Source organism: Oncorhynchus mykiss, chromosome 6 (assembly GCF_013265735.2).
Source record: "Oncorhynchus mykiss isolate Arlee chromosome 6, USDA_OmykA_1.1, whole genome shotgun sequence".
NCBI classification, from domain to species: domain Eukaryota; kingdom Metazoa; phylum Chordata; class Actinopteri; order Salmoniformes; family Salmonidae; genus Oncorhynchus; species Oncorhynchus mykiss.
Window position 1 is genome coordinate 46279605 of NC_048570.1, and position 18584 is coordinate 46298188.

General features: G+C 43.3%; 1 protein-coding gene across 5 annotated transcripts in view; it reads right to left on the reverse strand.

The window, feature by feature from the left end:
- Positions 1 to 18584, reverse strand: part of apba1a (amyloid beta (A4) precursor protein-binding, family A, member 1a) — a 96862-nt gene that overhangs the window by 16484 nt on the left and 61794 nt on the right. For 4 of the 5 annotated variants that reach the window (XM_021606637.2, XM_021606631.2, XM_021606632.2 and 1 more), the window contains 2 exons: positions 15454 to 17301; positions 3175 to 3285 (listed from right to left, as the gene is read on the reverse strand). In XM_021606637.2, the coding sequence (XP_021462312.2) occupies positions 3175 to 3285; positions 15454 to 17208 (1866 nt within the window). In that variant the 5' untranslated portion in view covers positions 17209 to 17301. The remainder of the gene's footprint in view (positions 1 to 3174; positions 3286 to 15453; positions 17302 to 18584) is intronic. The other variant, XM_021606633.2, reaches the window with a different exon arrangement.

The window sequence follows — 18584 nt, forward strand, 5'->3', positions numbered from 1 at the left end:
AGTGATTTTGTCAATTTAGTTGTGAATGAAACAAACCTCAGAATGTCTTAGAAATCAAAACATGATGCAGCTATAGGCCATTGACTATTTGAAAAAGTCACACAAAAAAGCTTTGCCTCCGGCTACACACCCTGTTCTCTCATCAAGTGATCATATTTTTACCCAACAGACTATTCTCAATTTAATGTTATCTTAAATGTGTTTAGAAGGGCCCATTATGAAATGGGTAGGAACAGGGGCAGGGGCAAAATACATAGCATCCGTATGCACTCGAATAGCGAATGGAGGCCTCTTTCCCCCAGTTAAATCATGCCGTGTAGGCTACTCCGCCTTTATAGCAAAGCAGCTGAGAAATAAATATAGTAGCAGCTAGGATCCTCTTCTTTTTAGTGGCAACCACCAAAACTCTGCTTTCACACAGGATTGCATATATAATCGTCTGGGTTTATAAGAAAAATAATTAAACTTCACACATCAAACACTGTTTGAGAAGCATGCAGCCTCTCACTGCGCGACAGGTGATATTCCGCCCAACCTCTCTATGCCATGGGCTCGCCAACCATGTTCCTGCAGCTACCTAGGCTATTCAAAATCAAATACAAATTCACCATAATTGTAGGTTAACTTTGTAAGCCACCCTGCACAACAAACAGCATCGCCTAGGCATAAGTTCTCTCCCATACTCACGGATAGAACGTTTTGAGCGTAATTTAAGCCAACCAGTCCATCAAGTATGCATAATAATACAGTCCACATTCTAAGGTGATTACTAGAATATGTTTAATTTCAGAGTATAGGCTAGACCAGTTATGTACTAAAAACTCAGTTTTTTTGCCATGCTAATATGTGATAGACTATTACGATATGTATGTATTGTATTGCACAATCATTATTTTAATTCTGTTTTTTGGGGGGGACTTGGGCTCATACAGTTGAAGTCGGAAGTTTACATACACCTAGGCCAAATACTTTTAAACTCAGTTTTTCACAATTCCTGACATTTAATCATAGTAAAAATGTCCTGTCTTAGGCCTGTTAGGATCACCAATTTATTTTAAGAATATGAAATGTCAGAATAATAGAGGATAATTATTTATTTAAGCTTTTATTTCTTTCATCACATTCCCGGTGGGTCAGAAGTTTACATACACTCAATTAGTATTTGGTAGCATTGCCTTTAAATTGCTTAACTTGGGTCAAACGTTTTGGGTATCCTTCCACAAGCTTCCCACAATAAATTGGGTGAATTTTGGCCCATTCCTCCTGACAGAGCTGGTGTAACTGAGTCAGGTTTGTAGGCCTACTTGCTGGCACACACTTTTTCAGTTCTGCCCACAAATTTTCTATAGGATTGAGGTCAGGGTTTTGTGATGGCCACTCCAATACCTTGACTTTGTTGTCCTTAAGCCATTTTGCCACAACTTTGGAAGTATGCTTGGGGTCATTGTCCATTTGGTAGACCCATTTGCGACCAAGCTTTAACTTCCTGATTGATGTTTTGAGATGTTGCTTCAACATATCCACATAATTTTCCTCTCTCATGATGCCATCTATTTTGTGAAGTGCACCAGTCCCTCCTACAGCAAAGCACCCCCACAACATGATGCTGCCACCCCCGTGCTTCACGGTTGGGATGGTGTTCTTTGGCTTGCAAGCATCCACCTTTATCCTACAAACATAACGATGGTCATCATGGCCAAACAGTTTTGTTTCATCAGACCACAGGACAAAATGTACGATCTTTGTCCCCATGTGCAGTTGCAAACCGTAGTCTGGCTGTTTTATGGCGGTTTTGGAGCAGCGGCTTCTTCCTTGCTGAGCGGCCTTTCAGGTTATGTCGATATAGGACTTGTTTTACTGTGGATATAGATGCTTTTGTACCTGTTTCCTCCAGCATCCAGGTCCTTTGCTGCTGTTCTGGGATTGATTTGCACTTTTTGCACCAAAGTACGTTCTCTAGGAGACAGAACACGTCTCCTTCCTGAGCAGTATGACGGCTGCATGGTCCCATGGTGTTTATACTTGCATACTATTGTTTGTACAGATGAAAGTGGAACCTTCAGGCGTTTGAAAATTGCTCCCAAGGATGAACCAGACTTGTGGAGGTCTACAACATTTTTTCTGAGGTCTTGGCTGATTTCTTTTGGTTTTCCCATGATGTCAAGCAAAGAGGCACTGAGTTTGAAGGTTGGCCTTGAAATACATCCACAGGTACACATCCAATTGACTCAAATTATGTCAATTAGCTTATCAGAAGCTTTAAAGCCATGGCATCATTTTCTGGAATTTTCCAAGTTGTTTAAAGTCCCAGTCAACTTAGTGTATGTAAACTTCTGACCGACTGGAATTGTGATACAGTGAATTTTAAGTGAAATAATCTGTCTGTAAACAATTGCTGGAAAAATTACTTGTGTCATGCACAAAGTAGATGTCCTAACTGACTTGCCAAAACTATAGTTTTTTAACAAGAAATTTGTGGAGTGGTTGAAAAATGAGTTTTAATGACTCCAACCTAAGTGTATGTAAATGTCCGACTTCAACTGCATTTAGACATATGCATTTGGTCGTTCTACACATTTCGTTGTGCTCGGCTCTGAAACAACATCCACAACGACCATGTTTTCCACTCATTTGTTGAACTTCTTCCTTCAAATTGATCATCACAGTGAGGTCAAAATGTTTTACCTAATGGTGGGTTTTAAAAGCATGATAGTATTTTGATGATAAGTTGACAAGGTAAAAATCTGTCATTCTGCCCCTGAACAAGCCAGTTAACCCACTCTTCCTAGCCCGTCATTGTAAATAAGAATTTGTTCTTCACTGACTTGCCTAGTTAACGGTTAAATAAAATTTTAAAAAAATAAGTGTTTGATGTTATTTTCCATTGATTTTCCCATTGGTCTCAGTGTGGTTAGAGGGACAATAGAGCTCTGAGTGCCAGACCATTAGCGACCAGGTCGTTAGTGATTTGGGTACTACCAAAGCATGTCCAGAGTGCATAATAGGAGATTACCATGACTCAACGTTTATGTGGAACTTGACTGCGTTCATAACACGACTGCCGGTGTTGCGGTAATATGGTCACCGCAACGGTCCTATATGCAATGACATTTTGATTTGTCACAATGCCTGGTAAGTATCATAACATGGACATATACATGCACACAAAAACACCTCTTTAGTGGAAAGCGGTGGAGACTCGAAGCTTTCACTCCCTTCAAGCATGGGTGTCCGGATTGAAGACTCCGCCCCCTGAGGAGAGGCCTGAGAGTCTGAACCTGGAGACTAGAGAGAGAGTGAGGAGAGGAAGAGAGAGAAAGGAAGAGAGAGAGATAGAGAGAAAGCTAATTTTACTTCCATCATTCAAACATAAAAACATAAAACAGAGCAGGGCCGTGGAAAGATTGGTCATATGGTATACAAGACTTATACAAGACCTTTCACTGAACCAAATCAATAAGGGTAACACCCACATTTGGTTCAAACTCAACAAAAGCACGGTCCTTAGTGACAATCATTTACATGTACTGTATGTGCAGTCTATGCTTCTCACTGAAATTCAGTTTTATGATAATTTCCAAAGAGAAACCAACCAGTTCCAAGCTGATGGAAATGTGCTTTCGTGTTGGGATTTTAATACTAGAAAAAGTTCTGAACCTGACTGTGTAGACCCTTAGGGTAATAAACATATACAGTATTTGGACATTTGGACAACCTGTATCAGTGATTTCCTTTCGAGTACTGTAGAAAAGGCCCATGGAGTTGGTGGAATACTCCTTTAATTCATTGCCATTTACTCAGCTGGACCAGGGGCGCTCTAATTAGGTCAGGTGGAAATGTCCGACAGATCTCAACTCCATAAAAGGAGGAAATTGCCATCGCCTGATCTCGCTGCTTTCTCTTCCTTAACTCCATCTGATCCAGAAGTTCTGTGCGTCCATGAATCCACACTACTCAGTAAATATACCACTTTATGGTTAAAGGAATTCCTGCCTCAGTCTCATCCATTCCTCTGTCACCTGACACGTGACCACCTGTTCACCTTCACTGTCAGTCATCCTACCTGTCCAGCTACTCACACAGGAAACAAATAACATGTATCCAATCAGATTCATAATCAAAGATCAAATCATATCATTCATTATTAACACAAGTTAGGGAGGTCAACAGTTCAGTTCATTAAGTCAATAGTAATCATCCGCGAGACATTTAGGCTCGTAACTATTTATCATAAATCATGAAAGAATACAAACAGAGAATAGTTATACAATCTATAATCCCCATGATCAAAGTCTATCAGTTAGCAAACAATGACGTTTCTCATTTCACTCTTTCAATTATCTTCATGTGTACATATAATCAATTTCAATACATATGAACCATATCGGTTGCATAATTGGCCTATGAGGATCCGTAGGGCCGTGATCATTGACAATTCACATTACACAATATGTTTGAAGCGTGCGCTCCAAGCCGCATTCCGCGGTAAAACCTATAAACAATAACTGAATGGCCCACTCTCCCGATCGCCACAGATAATTCAGATGAAAGGTAACATAGTCGGTGGACTTACGTGTGGCACCTCCACTAATCTTTCAAGTACATATAGCCCAAACCTCCCTGACTTAAATTTGGCTTTGATAGCTGCCACAAAAACACATTTATGCAAAAGGCAAAGCATTCTAGTTGAAAACCTCAAAAGAGAAATGGTTAGATTCCAAGTGTAAACTCAAGGATATTTATCAAATAAAAAACATTACCAACCACAAGATTCAGCAAGAATATTGTGGTACATTTAAAGAATACAAACAAAACCTAAGATGGAAGAAACGGAAGCATTTTGAAAACTATGAAAACCAGTTCTGGGAGTAATGGAATGGCTTAAAAGGAGAACAGAAGAATGATCTAGGCAACATTTGGAAAGATAATTTTGAAAGTCTCTATGGAATAATATCATAAGAAGACCTTACTTTAAAACAAAGAGATATCCAAGAAAAACCTAATTAAAAACAACCAGAACCCAATTGACTACCAAATTACACGAGCTGAACTTTCAAACACACAAGCCTTAAAACCTGGAAAGGCATGTGGCCCTGACAGCATCAGGAATGAAATGGTTAAACACAGTGCTCCTGAGCTGCAGGATGCCTAATTAAAACTATTCAACCAGGTTTTGGAGAGTGGATGCTTCCCTGGTACTTGGAACTAAGGGTTCAAAACCCCCATATAAAAAAGCGACAAATTACATTGATATTTAGTCATTTAGCAGACGAATTAAACCCCAACAACCATTGAGAGCAATTGTAATGGCTTCTTTTGTAGGCACTTTACAGAGGCTTTACAGAGGCTCCGCTATGGCTCGTTGGGCAAAGCCTGTGAAGAAATTAATTGGGTTCTTGGAGGGTATTTGGATAAATGCAGAAAATAAGGTCTGTGATAAACACAGGATTAGGAGATTTTATATGTTTTTTTTCTATGAATAATCTTCATCAGCTAACATCACTTTTTGAGAATTTTAAAGCATTTGTGTAATTGAAAAAAGTAAAAAGCTAACGATGTGCTTACATGTAAAAAATAAATAAAAATACAACTACAGCGTATGCTTTTGATGTCACCAACGCTACGCAAAGCTTCACAGCTCAATCAAAATGTATATAGAAGACATGGCTGGATAGCCGTGTAAAACAACTCTGGGATATCGACAGCCAGAGACTGTCTGAACCCTTTACACTCGTGGGAATTGGCCTATATAGATAGGGATAAATTGAAATGTTTCTTACAGAAGAAATATGAAAAGCAAATGCATATGCACAAGCATGGAAGCAATTAAAACAGTTTGGAGATTATGGGGAAATTATTAGACCAAAGTTACAGGCACAACAGTCCATCTGACACAAGACTGAATCCAAACATTACACTACTGATCTAATGTGCATTTTACGTTTACTGTACTTTTTGCTATATTCGTGGTAAATGTGGGGTACTGTAGGTGCAACATAAGACAAAACAATTACAAGGATTTGAGTAAGAGAACTAACTGGTGTCTCCAAGTGGCCACACTCCTCTCCAAAGTGTGTACAGTTCCTAAGTCATTTCAATGCACTTTTATGACTCAAAGAAGAGTCTTCACCTATAAGGTGTTTTTGATCTCTCCTAGCTGTGCCGTTGAGGAACTAGAGCAAAGCACACTTCTAGTTGTTTTGTTTGGAACACAACCCTGCATCTCCGCCATCACACAATTATTGTTGCTTGTTTACGCAACCCATAAAAACGGCTCATTATAAATCGCAATCTTTCACAAGGTAATTCAGAGAAACAAATCGTCATTTTTGATACACAGATAAAGGATTCATTAGTGCATTCAGGTGCGTGTTCTGCGGCAAATTTTCTTCACAATAGACAAACATAGGCTCTTTCTGTTCGGAACAAGCCAAGATATGATGCCATGTCATCTTGTACATCTTGGCCTGATATGGTTCTCAATCAGAGGCAGGTGTTAGTCATTGTCTCTGATTGGGAACCATATTTAGGTAGCCTGTTTGGTGTTGGGTTTTGTGGGTGATTGTTCCTGTCTCTGTGTTTGCACCAGATAGGGCTGTTTTGGGTTTTCACGTTTCTTGTTTTGTTAGTTTGTTCATGTGTAGAGTCTTTATTAAAGAACCATGAATAGAAACCACGCTGCATTTTGGTCCGCCTCTCCTTCAACTCAAGAAAACCGTTACACACACACAATAGTTAACAGAACACTCTATTCTGTTGAATAAAAAAAACATTTGATGCAATAAAAGCCTTATAACATAATCTTGCAATTTTGCCACCATAGACATCAAATGGGTATTATTATAATCCTCAAAAACTCTGCTTTCAAAATACATTGAGTCCTCTTCATTTATAGCATTTTCCTCACTCCCCAATTAGTGGAAGTGATGGAGAAACGTCTTGTCGGGTGCGGTTCTCAAGTGTATTATTATTATTATTATTGAAATTAACTATTTCATTATCCTCATTGCATTGTACTGTATTTACTGAAATGCTGTACCACTATACTGCTTTGGCAATATCTACAAATTGTATTTCATGCCAATAAAGCAATCTGAATATGAATGAAAGAGAGCGACAGCGAGAGGGGGGATAGAGAGTGGGGAGAGAGGGATTGAGAGAGTTGGGGATACGGAGGAGGAGAAGGAGAAGAAGGGGAGAGAGAGATAGAGGGGTAGAGAGAGAGAGGGATTGAAATGGGGAAAGGAGGCGAGATGAAGAACGAGACAGAGAGGAAAAAAGAAAGAAAGGGAAGGGAAACCAGAGGGGAAAAGAGTAGAATAAGATATATTATATAAACACACTACATCTCATTACAAAATAATATAAATTAATATGGAGCTGGTCCCCCTTTGCTGCTATAACAGTCTCCACTCTTCTGGGAGGGCTTTCAACTAAACTCAGCAAAAAAAGAAACTTCCCCTTTTCAGGACCCTGTCTTTCAAAGATAATCAGTAAAAATCCAAATAACTTCCCAGATCTTCATTGTTTCATTGTTTCATTGTTTCCCAGATCTTCAGGGTTTAAACACTGTTTCCCATGCTTGTTCAATGAACCATAAAAAATTAATGAACATGCACCTGTGGAACAGTCGTTAAGACACTAACAGCTTACAGACGTTAGGCAATTAAGGTCACAGTTATGAAAACTTAGGACACTAAAGAGGCCTTTCTCCTGACTCTGAAAAACACCAAAAGAAAGATGGCCAGGGTCCCTGCTCATCTGTGTGAATGTGCCTTAGATATGATGCAAGGAGGCATGAAGACTGCAGATCAGGCCAGGGCAATAAATTGTAATGTCCGTACTGTGAGACGCCTAAGACAGCACTACAGGGAGACAGGACGGACAGCTGATCATCCTCGCAGTGGCAGACCACGTGTAACAACACCTGCACAGGATCGGTACATCCGAACATCACACCTGCGGGACAGGTACAGGATGGCAACAACAACTGCCTGAGTTACACCAGGAACGCACAATTCCTCCATCAGTGCTCAGACTGTCCGCAATAGGCTGTGAGAGGCTGGACTGAGGGCTTGTAGGCTTGTTGTAAGGCAGGTCCTAACCAGACATCACCGGCAACAACGTCGCCTATGGGCACAAACCCACCGTCGCTGGACCAGACAGGACTGGCAAAAAGTGCAGGCTCATCCTGACATGACCCTCCAGCATGACAATGCCACCAGCCATACTGCTCGTTCTGTGCGTGATTTCATGCAAGACAGGAATGTCAGTGTTCTGCCATGGCCAGCAAAGAGCCCGGATCTCAATCCCATTGAGCACTTCTGGGACCTGTTGGATCAGAGGGTGAGGGCTAGGTCCATTCCCCCCAGAAATGTCCGGGAACTTGCAGGTGCCTTGGTGAAAGAGTGGGGTAACATCTCACAGCAAGAACTGGCAAATCTGGTGCAGTCCACGAGGAGGAGATACACTGCAGTACTTAATGCCACACCAGATACTGACTGTTATTTTTTATTTTGACCCCCCTTTGTTCAGGGACAAATTATTCAATTTCTGTTAGTCGCATATCTGTGGAACTTGTTCAGTTTATGTCTCAGTTGTTGAATCTTGTTATGTTCATACAAATATTTGAACATGTTAAGTTTGTTGAAAATAATCACAGTTGACAGTGAGAGGACGTTTCTTTTTTTCTGAGTTTAGATGTTCGAACATTGCTGCGAGGTCTTGCTTCCATTCAGCCACAAGAGCATTAGTGAGGTCGGGCACTGATGTTGGGTGATCAGGCCTGGCTCGCAGTCGGCGGTCCAATTTATCCTAAAGGTGTTCGATGGGGTTGAGGTCAGGGTTCTGTGAAGGCCAGTATTGTTCTTCCACACATCATTATCTTGTCCCTGGAAGCTCGTAGAAATGCAATTAGCAGAATGGATATTCCAATTCAAAGCAATGACCACATCGGCGGCCATATTGGATGCACTATTTGGAACGCTCGATGAATTGAAGCTTATCATTCCATTGAATTAATATAGCACTAATCTATGGCCTGTCTATTGATTCTCTATCTATGTGGGCGCTCCTATCCATCGATGCTCCATTGCCCAATGCCCATAGTTCCAGTAGCTACTTCTCTGCACAGAAAACACACCTAGGTTTACTCATGAATATTCTTCAACAATATTCAGTGATGTTTCATTCATACAGCTCAGCTCACTTGTCATACATTTTAGACATTTAGAGAAATTGAAGGGAAAACAACTCCCACAATGAAAACTGGCCCGAATCCACAGTCCATGGAAAAATAAGTCCAGGTCCAACACCTAACAACATAGGAGGAATGTTTGGTATAATTCCACCAAAACTACACTAATGTTCACTCCAAACAAACCTGGCTTCCATGGTTTTCATGCAGACGGTCTACCAGGAAATCCCAGAAGTTCTCCATACTTTGAGCCTGAACAACGGTCAAACTATGACGCAGACTGTCCTTAACTTACACACACAGACAGACACTACCTAGTGGCTACAGAACCTGAATGAGGTAAACTAGCTAACCTTCTCTCAAGGTACTGTGGTGGTAATGTATCTACAGTCTCTGGTGGCTTGGTACCGAGTCTGAGCTCTGCTCTACTCCTGTTTCACAAGCTATCAGAATTCACAATGGACTTGTCAGAAAGGCACAGGGGTGTGTGTGTCTGTGTGTTTGTGTATAGACAGAGGCCTGCAGTGGATGAAAACAGGCTCTCTTCAATGTTATCGGAAACCCTCTGAATTATTCACTCTCTCTCTCTCTCTCTCTCTCTCTCTCTCTCTCTCACACACATGTTCTTCTGATGAACGGAAAACTGCCAGAAAGGAGAAGTAAATGACACTATAGTACAGTACGCATAAGGTCATTATAGCACAGTCTTAACCCACCTCTCTTTCTCTCTCTCTCTGATATATTTATGGGGCTTTATTGGCATGGGAAACATATGCTTAAATTGCCATTATAAACAAATGTGAAATGAACAATAAAAAATGTACAGTAAACAATTACACTCACAAAAGTTCCAAACGAATAAAGACATTTCAAATGTAATTTATGTCTATATACAGTGTTGTAATTAAAGTACAAAAGGGAAAATAAATAAACATAGGTTGTATTTACAATGGTATTGTTCTTCACTGGTTGCCCTTTTCTTGTGGCAACAGGTCAAATCTCGCTGCTGTGACTGCACACTGTGATATTCTACCCAAAATTGGATTTGTTTTCGAATTCTTTGTGTGTTTGTGTAATCTGAGGGAAATATGTGTCTCTAATATGGTCATACATTTGGCAGGAGGTTAGGAAGTGCAGCTCAGTTTCCACCTAATTTTGTAGGGCAGTGTGCACATAGCCTGTCTTCTCTTGAGAGCCATGTCTGCCTACGGCGGCCTTTCTCAATGGCAAGGCTATGCTCTCTGAGTCTGTACATAGTCAAAGATTTCCTTAATTTTGGGTCAGTCACAGTGGTCAAATATTCTGCCGCTGTGTACTCTCTGTTTAGGGCCAAATAGCATTTTAGTTTGCTCAGATGTTTTGTAAATTCTTTCCAATGTGTCAAGTAATGGGTCTAATTGTGTTGCTGCTCTGTGGGGTCTGTTTGTTGTTGTGAACAGAGCCCCAGGGCCAGCTTGCTTAGGGACCTCTTCTCCAGGTTCATTTCTCTGTAGGTGATAGCTTTGTTATGGAAGGTTTGGGAATCGCTTCCTTTTAGGTGGTTGTAGAATTTAACGGCTCTTTTCTAGATTTTGATAATTAGCGGGTATCGGCCTAATTCTGCTGTGCATGCATTATTTGGTGTTTTATGTTGTACACAGGGGATATTTTTGCAGAATTCTGCATGCAGAGTCTCAATTTGGTGTTGGTCCCATTTAGTGAATTCTTGGTTGGTGAGCGGACCCCAGATGTCAAGTATTTTTAGCCAGATCCTAATCGGTATGTCAAATGTTATGTTCCTTTTGATGGCATAGAAGGCCCTTCTTGCCTTGTCTTACCTGTGGCGCTGATGTTTAGACCGTGGTATGTATATTTTTTGTGTGCTCTGGGGCAACGGTGTCGAGATGGAATTTGTATTCATGGTTCTGGCAACTGGACCTTTTTTGGAACACCATTATTTATGTCTTACTGAGATTTACTGTCATGGCCCAGGTCTGGCAGAATCTGTGCAGAAGATCTAGATGCTGCAATTGAATCGAAAGCTTGTTCTAAATCGACAAAGCATGAGAAGCATTTGTTTGTTAGTTAATTAGGGCGTGCAGGGTGAATTCGTGGTCTGTCGTACGGATGTGAGGATGATGTTAAAGAGTTTAAGTATAGCCAATTGGAATTTGTGGTCTGTATATTTTATAATTTCATTTAGGATACCATTAACCCAACAGGCTTTTTTGGGTTGTGGGTTTGTATTGTGTCCTATAGTTCATTCAGTGTAATTGGTGAATACAGTGGAGTCTCACTCACTCACTCACTCACTCACTCACTCACTCACTCACTCACTCACTCTAACAACGTTAGTACCAGCAGCAACTCCATGAGAGCTGGTGGTTGGCTCTAAACCAGATGTACATTGTGCTGTCTGAAATTAATCAAAGACAAACAGAGCTAATTAATGAGTCTCTCAACAACAGGATAGGAGACAGACAGTAATCTAGCAGGGCTCTGTTTGTTAAATATAGTGTGTGTGTGTGTGTGTGTGTGTGTGTGTGTGTGTGTGTGTGTGTGTGTGTGTGTGTGTGTGTGTGTGTGTGTGTGTGTGTGTGTGTGTGTGTGTGTGTGTGTGTGTGTGTGTGTGTGTGTGTGTGTGTGTGTGTGTGTGTGTGTGTGTGTGTGTGTGTGTGTGTGTGTGTGTGTGTGTGTGTGTGTGTGTGTGTGTGTGTGTGTGTGCATGTGATAAACCACTATGCTGATGGCTTTGACCTTCTCAGGGGATGTGTGTGATCTGATACAATGGCATCAACTCCTCACATCTCTAGACAGTGTCAGGCTCTTATGACTAAAAGTCAACAAACATTACCTCAGCTCACCACTCATGCGGCACACCTTTTGGATAATATGATAAGCTTGAATGTGTTTGTGTGTGTGTTGCGTGACTCTACTAAAACCCAAATGACTGCCTGCTCCCAGACATGAGTCCGTTGTTGTCTCCAGAGGTCTGAGTGAGTACAAAGAATCTCTCTCCATCATTCCTTCCCCTTTTGAAGAGGAACAGTCTTTTATACTCGGAGGGGATTTCTCAGGCTAGCGTGACAGTAGTAAAGTGTCCATCCATCCACTAGTCACTCTCATCACTACTATGCCCCCTGGGTAGTTATACAGAAGAGTAAGAGCTCCAGTGGTGTAAATCCCCCACCCCCCTCTCCCCACCACCTCAACCCACCAACTTCCCATTACCAGCCCCCGTCCCTGATCGTGCATGAAGGCAGTCCCCTCCTATACTCCATGTTCACCCACGACTGCGTGGCCAAGCACAACTCCAACACCATCATTAAGTTTGCTGACGACACAACAGTGGTAGGCCTAATCACCGACAACGATGAGACAGCCTATAGCGAGGAGGTCAGAGAGTTGGCAGTGTGGTGCAAGGACAACAACCTCTCCCTCAATGTGAATAAGACAAAGGAGCTGATCGTGAACTATAGAAAAAGAAGGCCCGGATATGCCCCCTTTAACATCGACGGGGCTGAAGTGGAGAAGGGTCGAGAGTTTCAAGTTCGTTGGTGTCAACATCACCAACAAACTATCATGGTCCAAACACACCAAGGCAGTTGTGAAGAGGGCACGACAACAACTTTTTCCTCTCAGGAGAATGAAAAGATTTGGCATGGGTCCTCAGATCCTCAAAAGGTTATACAGCTGCACCATCGAGAGCATCCTGACCGGTTGCATCACCACCTGTTATGGCAACTGCTCAGCATCTGACCGTAAGGCACTACAGAGGGTAGTGCGTATGGCCCAGGGGTGGCAGGTAGCCTAGTGGTTAGAGTGTTGGGCCAATAACCGAAAGGTTGCTGGATTGAATCCCCGAGCTGACAAGGTAAAAACCTGTCGCTCTGCCCCTGAGCAAGGCAGTTAACCCACTGTTCCCCGGGTGCCGAAGACATGGATGTTGATTAAGGCAGACCCCCGGACCTCTCTGATTCAGAAGGGCTGGGTTAAATACAGAAGACACATTTCAGTTGAAGGCATTGAGTTATACAACTGACTAGGTATTCCCCCTTTCCTGACATACAGGACCTATATACTAGGCGGTGTCAGAGGAAGCGGAGCGCCAAGTCTAGGACCAAAATGCTCCTCTTTGGGCTGCAATCCCGCTAATGGGATGATATGACAACAGCCAGTGAAAGTGCAGGGCGCCAAATTCAAAACAACATAAATTAACATAAATTAAAATTCCTCAAACGTACATGTACCTTATACCGTTTTAAAGGTAGTCTTGTTGTTAATCCCACCACAGTGTCCGATTTCAAATATGTTTTTCAGCGAAAGCACCACAAACGATTATGTTAGGTCACCACCATTTTTCCAGCCAAAGAGAGGAGTCACAAAAAGCACAAATATAGATAAAATGAATCACTATCCTTTGATGATCTTCATCAGATGACACTCATAGGACTTAATGTTACACAATACATGTATGTTTTGTTTGATAAAGTTCATATTTATATAAAAAAAGCTGAGTTTACATTGGCGCGTTACATTCACCAGTTCCAAAAACATCCAATGATTTTGCATAGCCACATCGATTCAACATAAATACTCATCATAAATGTAGATGATAATACAAGTTATAAACATGGAATTATAGATATATCTCTCCTTAATGCAACCGCTGTGTCAGATTTTTTTTTAACCGCTGTAACAGGGGTTGGGTTATTGTTATGTAATTTTCTTGTGTTACTTGATTATTTTTTATATATATGTATTTTTTTATTACTTTAGTTTATTTAGTAAATATTTTCTTAACTCTATTTCTTGAACTGCATTGTTGTTTAAGGGCTTGTAAAGTAAGAATTTCACGGTAAGGCCTGAGTGATTTGATTTGATTGACATCAGCATGCCATCTCCCTGAATGAGACAGGAGTCTCCCTAAATGCAACAAAGTCTAACTTTGGTGGGGTGTCTCTAAATAATGCTAATTGAACTATTCTCCTATTTGTTTAAAATGCAATTTGTACTGCTACAGTGGTACATTTTTAAATAAAAGCTTATTCCAAATTAAACGAACATGCCCACCTCTGTGTCAAAATAAAATAAAAGAAGACACGTCTTTACTATTAGGCCCATAAAAAAATATTCTGAAAACATAGGAGGTCCCGTGAAAAAAATAGTGACCCCTGAATGTCACGGTATAATTCGCACTCCGTAATTCAGCAATCCTCTCCGACTCTTCCCTCACTCTCTCATGCTCGCTTCTCCATCCTCCCCTTTTCTTTTTTCCTCTCTTAACCTACACTCTACCCCCTCCCCCCTCTTATCAGTGTCAGGCTGTCGAGGTCTGGCAGGCCAAGACAGCTCCATTTGCAAGGCTGACTGTGTAGTGGAGAAGCTACGAGAGGAAAGGTGGCATGCAACCACAGAGCTAGGAGGAATACTGATGAGATGAGACCGCTGGTCAAACGATTCAACCAACCTACCCACGCTATAGCTACTGCAGCAGTCAAACGGTGAGGGGAGGAGGATCATTTGTCGTCACAGCCACTACTCAGAAAGCAAAACCAGTATGTGACAAACAACCCCTCTGAGGGAAAGAGGGATAATGAGAGGAGGAGGGGGAGAAGGAAGATAAAAGGGGAGATGACGTGTTATAGAGATATGAAGTGAGAAGGGGATGGTGAGACAGAAAAGAGGGAAAGAGAAAGATAAATGAGGGAGAGAGGAAGAAGGGGGAGGAGTCTAATCTTGTGGTCTTGAAACCAGAAGGATATGTGTTATTCAGCTCTTCTGCTGTTGCCTTTCTGGACCATGATCCAATACATTCAAAATACAACCAAACCTTTTCCTAGGCTGTATCTCAATAGTCTAAAGTTGATTCCTCTTTTCCTTACCTCCTCTCCTTCTATTGTACTGATTTGAAAGAACTGGAGAGACGAGCTAATTTCATAGTGAGCATCCTCCATATTGCTCTCACCTATCTTGCCTTTTCATATAAATAAAGATAGAGAAAGAAGACAAGGGAAGGAAAGGAAGCCACTTCAGACTATTAACAGACCCTTCTTCTTTCCTGTCCTGACCAGTCTGAGGTTGTAACTCAAGATGCTATCTACTGTATCTTTATATAAGAATTACATCATTATTAAGCAACCAGCTTCATTACAGTGTGTCAGGTGACCACACACATGCACACACATTTACGCATGCGTGCACACGCACTCACACACACAGGTGAGGTGACTAAACCAACACACACCCACTAGTGTTTGTATCAAACCAGTACTCACGTCGCCCCCTAGTGAGGGTTGCAGGTCACAACACTCAGCGGTGGGACTCAGGTCCTGTCTCATCACCCAGATGGGTTCTTTAGGCTCATCAGGGGTGTAGGGTGACCTCACCGTCCTGGTCTTCACCTCCTCTATGGCCTCTTTGATGTCCTTTATGGCCAGGGTGATGGCGTCTCTTTTCTCACGACTGTTACGAACCCCAGACGAGTCCTCAGAGGGACTGTCTGCTGGGGCTGGAACGCCCTCTCCTTCTCTCTCATCCCCCTCTCTTTCCATCTCTCCCTTGGGATGTTTGGAGTCTGTGGGGGCGTCGGATTGGGAGTTGTAAGAGTCTCCCTCTTCCTCTCCTCCTTTCATCATGTCTTCTTTGTCTCCTCCCTCCCCCAACCCCACAGCAGCTCTCTCCAGACTCTGAGAGCTGGAACTCTCTCTGACTTCCGTTACGATCATGTTGATGTCCTCTTCACCGTCCTGGTCACAGCTGTCTGCACGCGGGTACGGAGCAAACTCCGCCTCCTTCTCAGGGCTGTCTGACTCGCCGTCCGAGCGCTCGTCGTAGTGGTGCAGCCTCGACCCCACTGCCTCCTGCTGCCAGTAGTCCCCGCCCCCGTCCCCCCCCTCAAACAGACGGAACGCCGCCTTTCTCTGCTGGAGGTTCTCGTTGGCATTTGTAGGAGTCGCCCCCTCAGCAGCAGCAGCAGAGGGGGCGTCGCTGATCTCCTCATACACATGTTCTGTCAGGGAGTAGTGGTAGGCTTCAGAATATGCCTCGTCTTTAGGCTCCATCCCTTCCTTGACGCTGCTGTCCCGTTCCCCCGGCACCCTGGCCCCTCCCCCATGGAGGTTGGGAGGTTGGGTGTAGACGTAGTTAGAGTAACCACCACCAGGGTTCAGGGTTTCCTCTGCCTCCTCCTGACTGTGGGGTCTCCCAACGTCTGGTAGGGGTTCCCGGGGTAAGGGAGGGGGCTGAGGGGGGTAGTTGAGGTTCAGGTTGGGCTGAGGGTGGGGATGGTGCTGCTCTGACTCAGCGCTCTCTGTGTATCCCTCCGCCTCTGGGCGAAGCATCACCTCGTAAGTACCGCCCTCGTCCTCTGCCTCAAGATCTAGGGCCATGACGCAGTCGCCCTCCGCCCGGTCTGTGTGTGTGTGGAAAGCACTCTCCGTGCTGGCCGAACGGCCTAACGCAGAGTTATCCCCCTCTGTCTCCCTCTCTCTATACCTCCCTCTCTCCTCCTCATCCTCCTCCGGCTCTTCTCGTTCTGGGGGTAGAGAGTGAACAGGCTGTGGGGCTGGCAGAGGTTGTTGTTGTTGTTGGTGTACCCTCTCAGCCTCTCTCTGCTGTCTCTGTATGTGTCTCTGCTGCTGTGCTCTGAGCCTGGCCTCGCTGTCCCCCTGTCTGCGGTAACGTGTCACTGCAGGACGCAAGATGGGCTGTGACTGACCCTGGGCCTGCTGCTGCTGCTGGGGTTGGGGAGTGGACTGGGCCCCCAGGTGAAGTTCCGCCTCTGGTTCCTCTGTTGACCTGCGTTGTGGGGGCCCTCTGACCCTGCTGCCACCTGCGCCAGGAGCCTCATTATATCTCCTGTAGCGGGGAGCAGGGTGGTTGTTGTTTTCACTACTGTGGTTGCTAGGCTGCCGGGGTCGACCGTTGTTGGTGGCAATGTGGTTGTCGTGGCGACGGCGTTGAGGAGGGGGCTGGTCGGCTTCTACGTGCTCGATCAGCTCCTGGCCATGCTCCACCTCCTCGGGGTTCATGGCTGCCTCGGTTTGGTCGGGGAACGAGGTGGGGAGTCTAGGCGGAATGCATCGCCTGCCGTCTGGGAGAAACGCAGCTCCGTGGAAGGGCTTCTGAGAGAAAAGAAAGAGAGGAGAGTTACAATGCTACTACAAACTAAAACATAGTCAACAAAAGGTATTAAGTCACTCGTAGAGGACGGAAGTTCAATAAGAGCTATTTATTAGTAAAAAAAACACAGTTTTACATTAGTGAAACCTTCATCAATCACAGTACTGAGTCTTTAATGCCATAAAGTATGAGACAGCTGGACCACAGTGATAACTCTAGAGTCTAGATCATAGACCTCAGAACTTCTTGTTTAGCAACCTGTTGAGGCTCCTTCCTTCTCCCCTCACCCCTCATAGCAAAGAGCGTTCTCCAGGCCCAACACACACAGCCACCCACACAGAACTTTCCCCAGATCCAGACTATTCCTGTCATAAAGACCACCTGGAGGTCTAGCCTCTTCTCTTCCGGTTCTATAGCTGGTTACAAAACAGGTACAGACACCGCGTGTGTGTGTGTGACATTGACCCACTTTGTGCTGTCAAGAGCCACAGCAGGCAGAGAGAGAAAGTAAGCGCTAACGTCTTCAGCTCTGGAAGAGAGAGAATGCCACACACACACACACACACACACACACACACACACACACACACACACACACACACACACACACACACACACACACACACACAGTCCCAGAGGAAAACTGACATGAGTAGAAATCAAAGTGTAACAGGCAATGATTCTGAGGAGAAATATCAACTCCAAACGATGTATGACTACCACCACTAACATCACACATTCAGTAAAACATTGAAAGGAATGTAGGGCCTCTGTTTTAATCATATCATTACCCAGATTGGTCAAAGCTTTCTTTAAATGTAAGCCTTTAAATCAGACATCATCACTGGACTGCATTCAATAGAATGATCATAGCCCTATGTTTTCATTCCACAAACACTTTCCAACTCTTTACTATAGTCAATCAATCAAAAAGGAATATTAATTTAATAACTGCCAACAATTAGTATTTGGTTGCAGAAGACCACCAGAGAATGAGAAAAGAGGCTCTGTTGAATCATAATGAGTAGATGAGAAGGATTTTCTCTCATTCACAATGAAGCATGGGAATCAGTCAGTCTAGGGCTAACACCCCATCTCATTAGCAAAGAAAGGATCTAAAACTACACACGCACACAGCCAGAGCGCACATCTGTGGTAACCATGGTGATAGTCTCCCTTGACAACGACTAGGTGAGGTGTTCAGACTGCAGCAACAAGGAAACTACCTTTCCTCTCCTCTCTGTCCCTGCTTAGTAACCACCTCACACTTCAACACACACAAGTG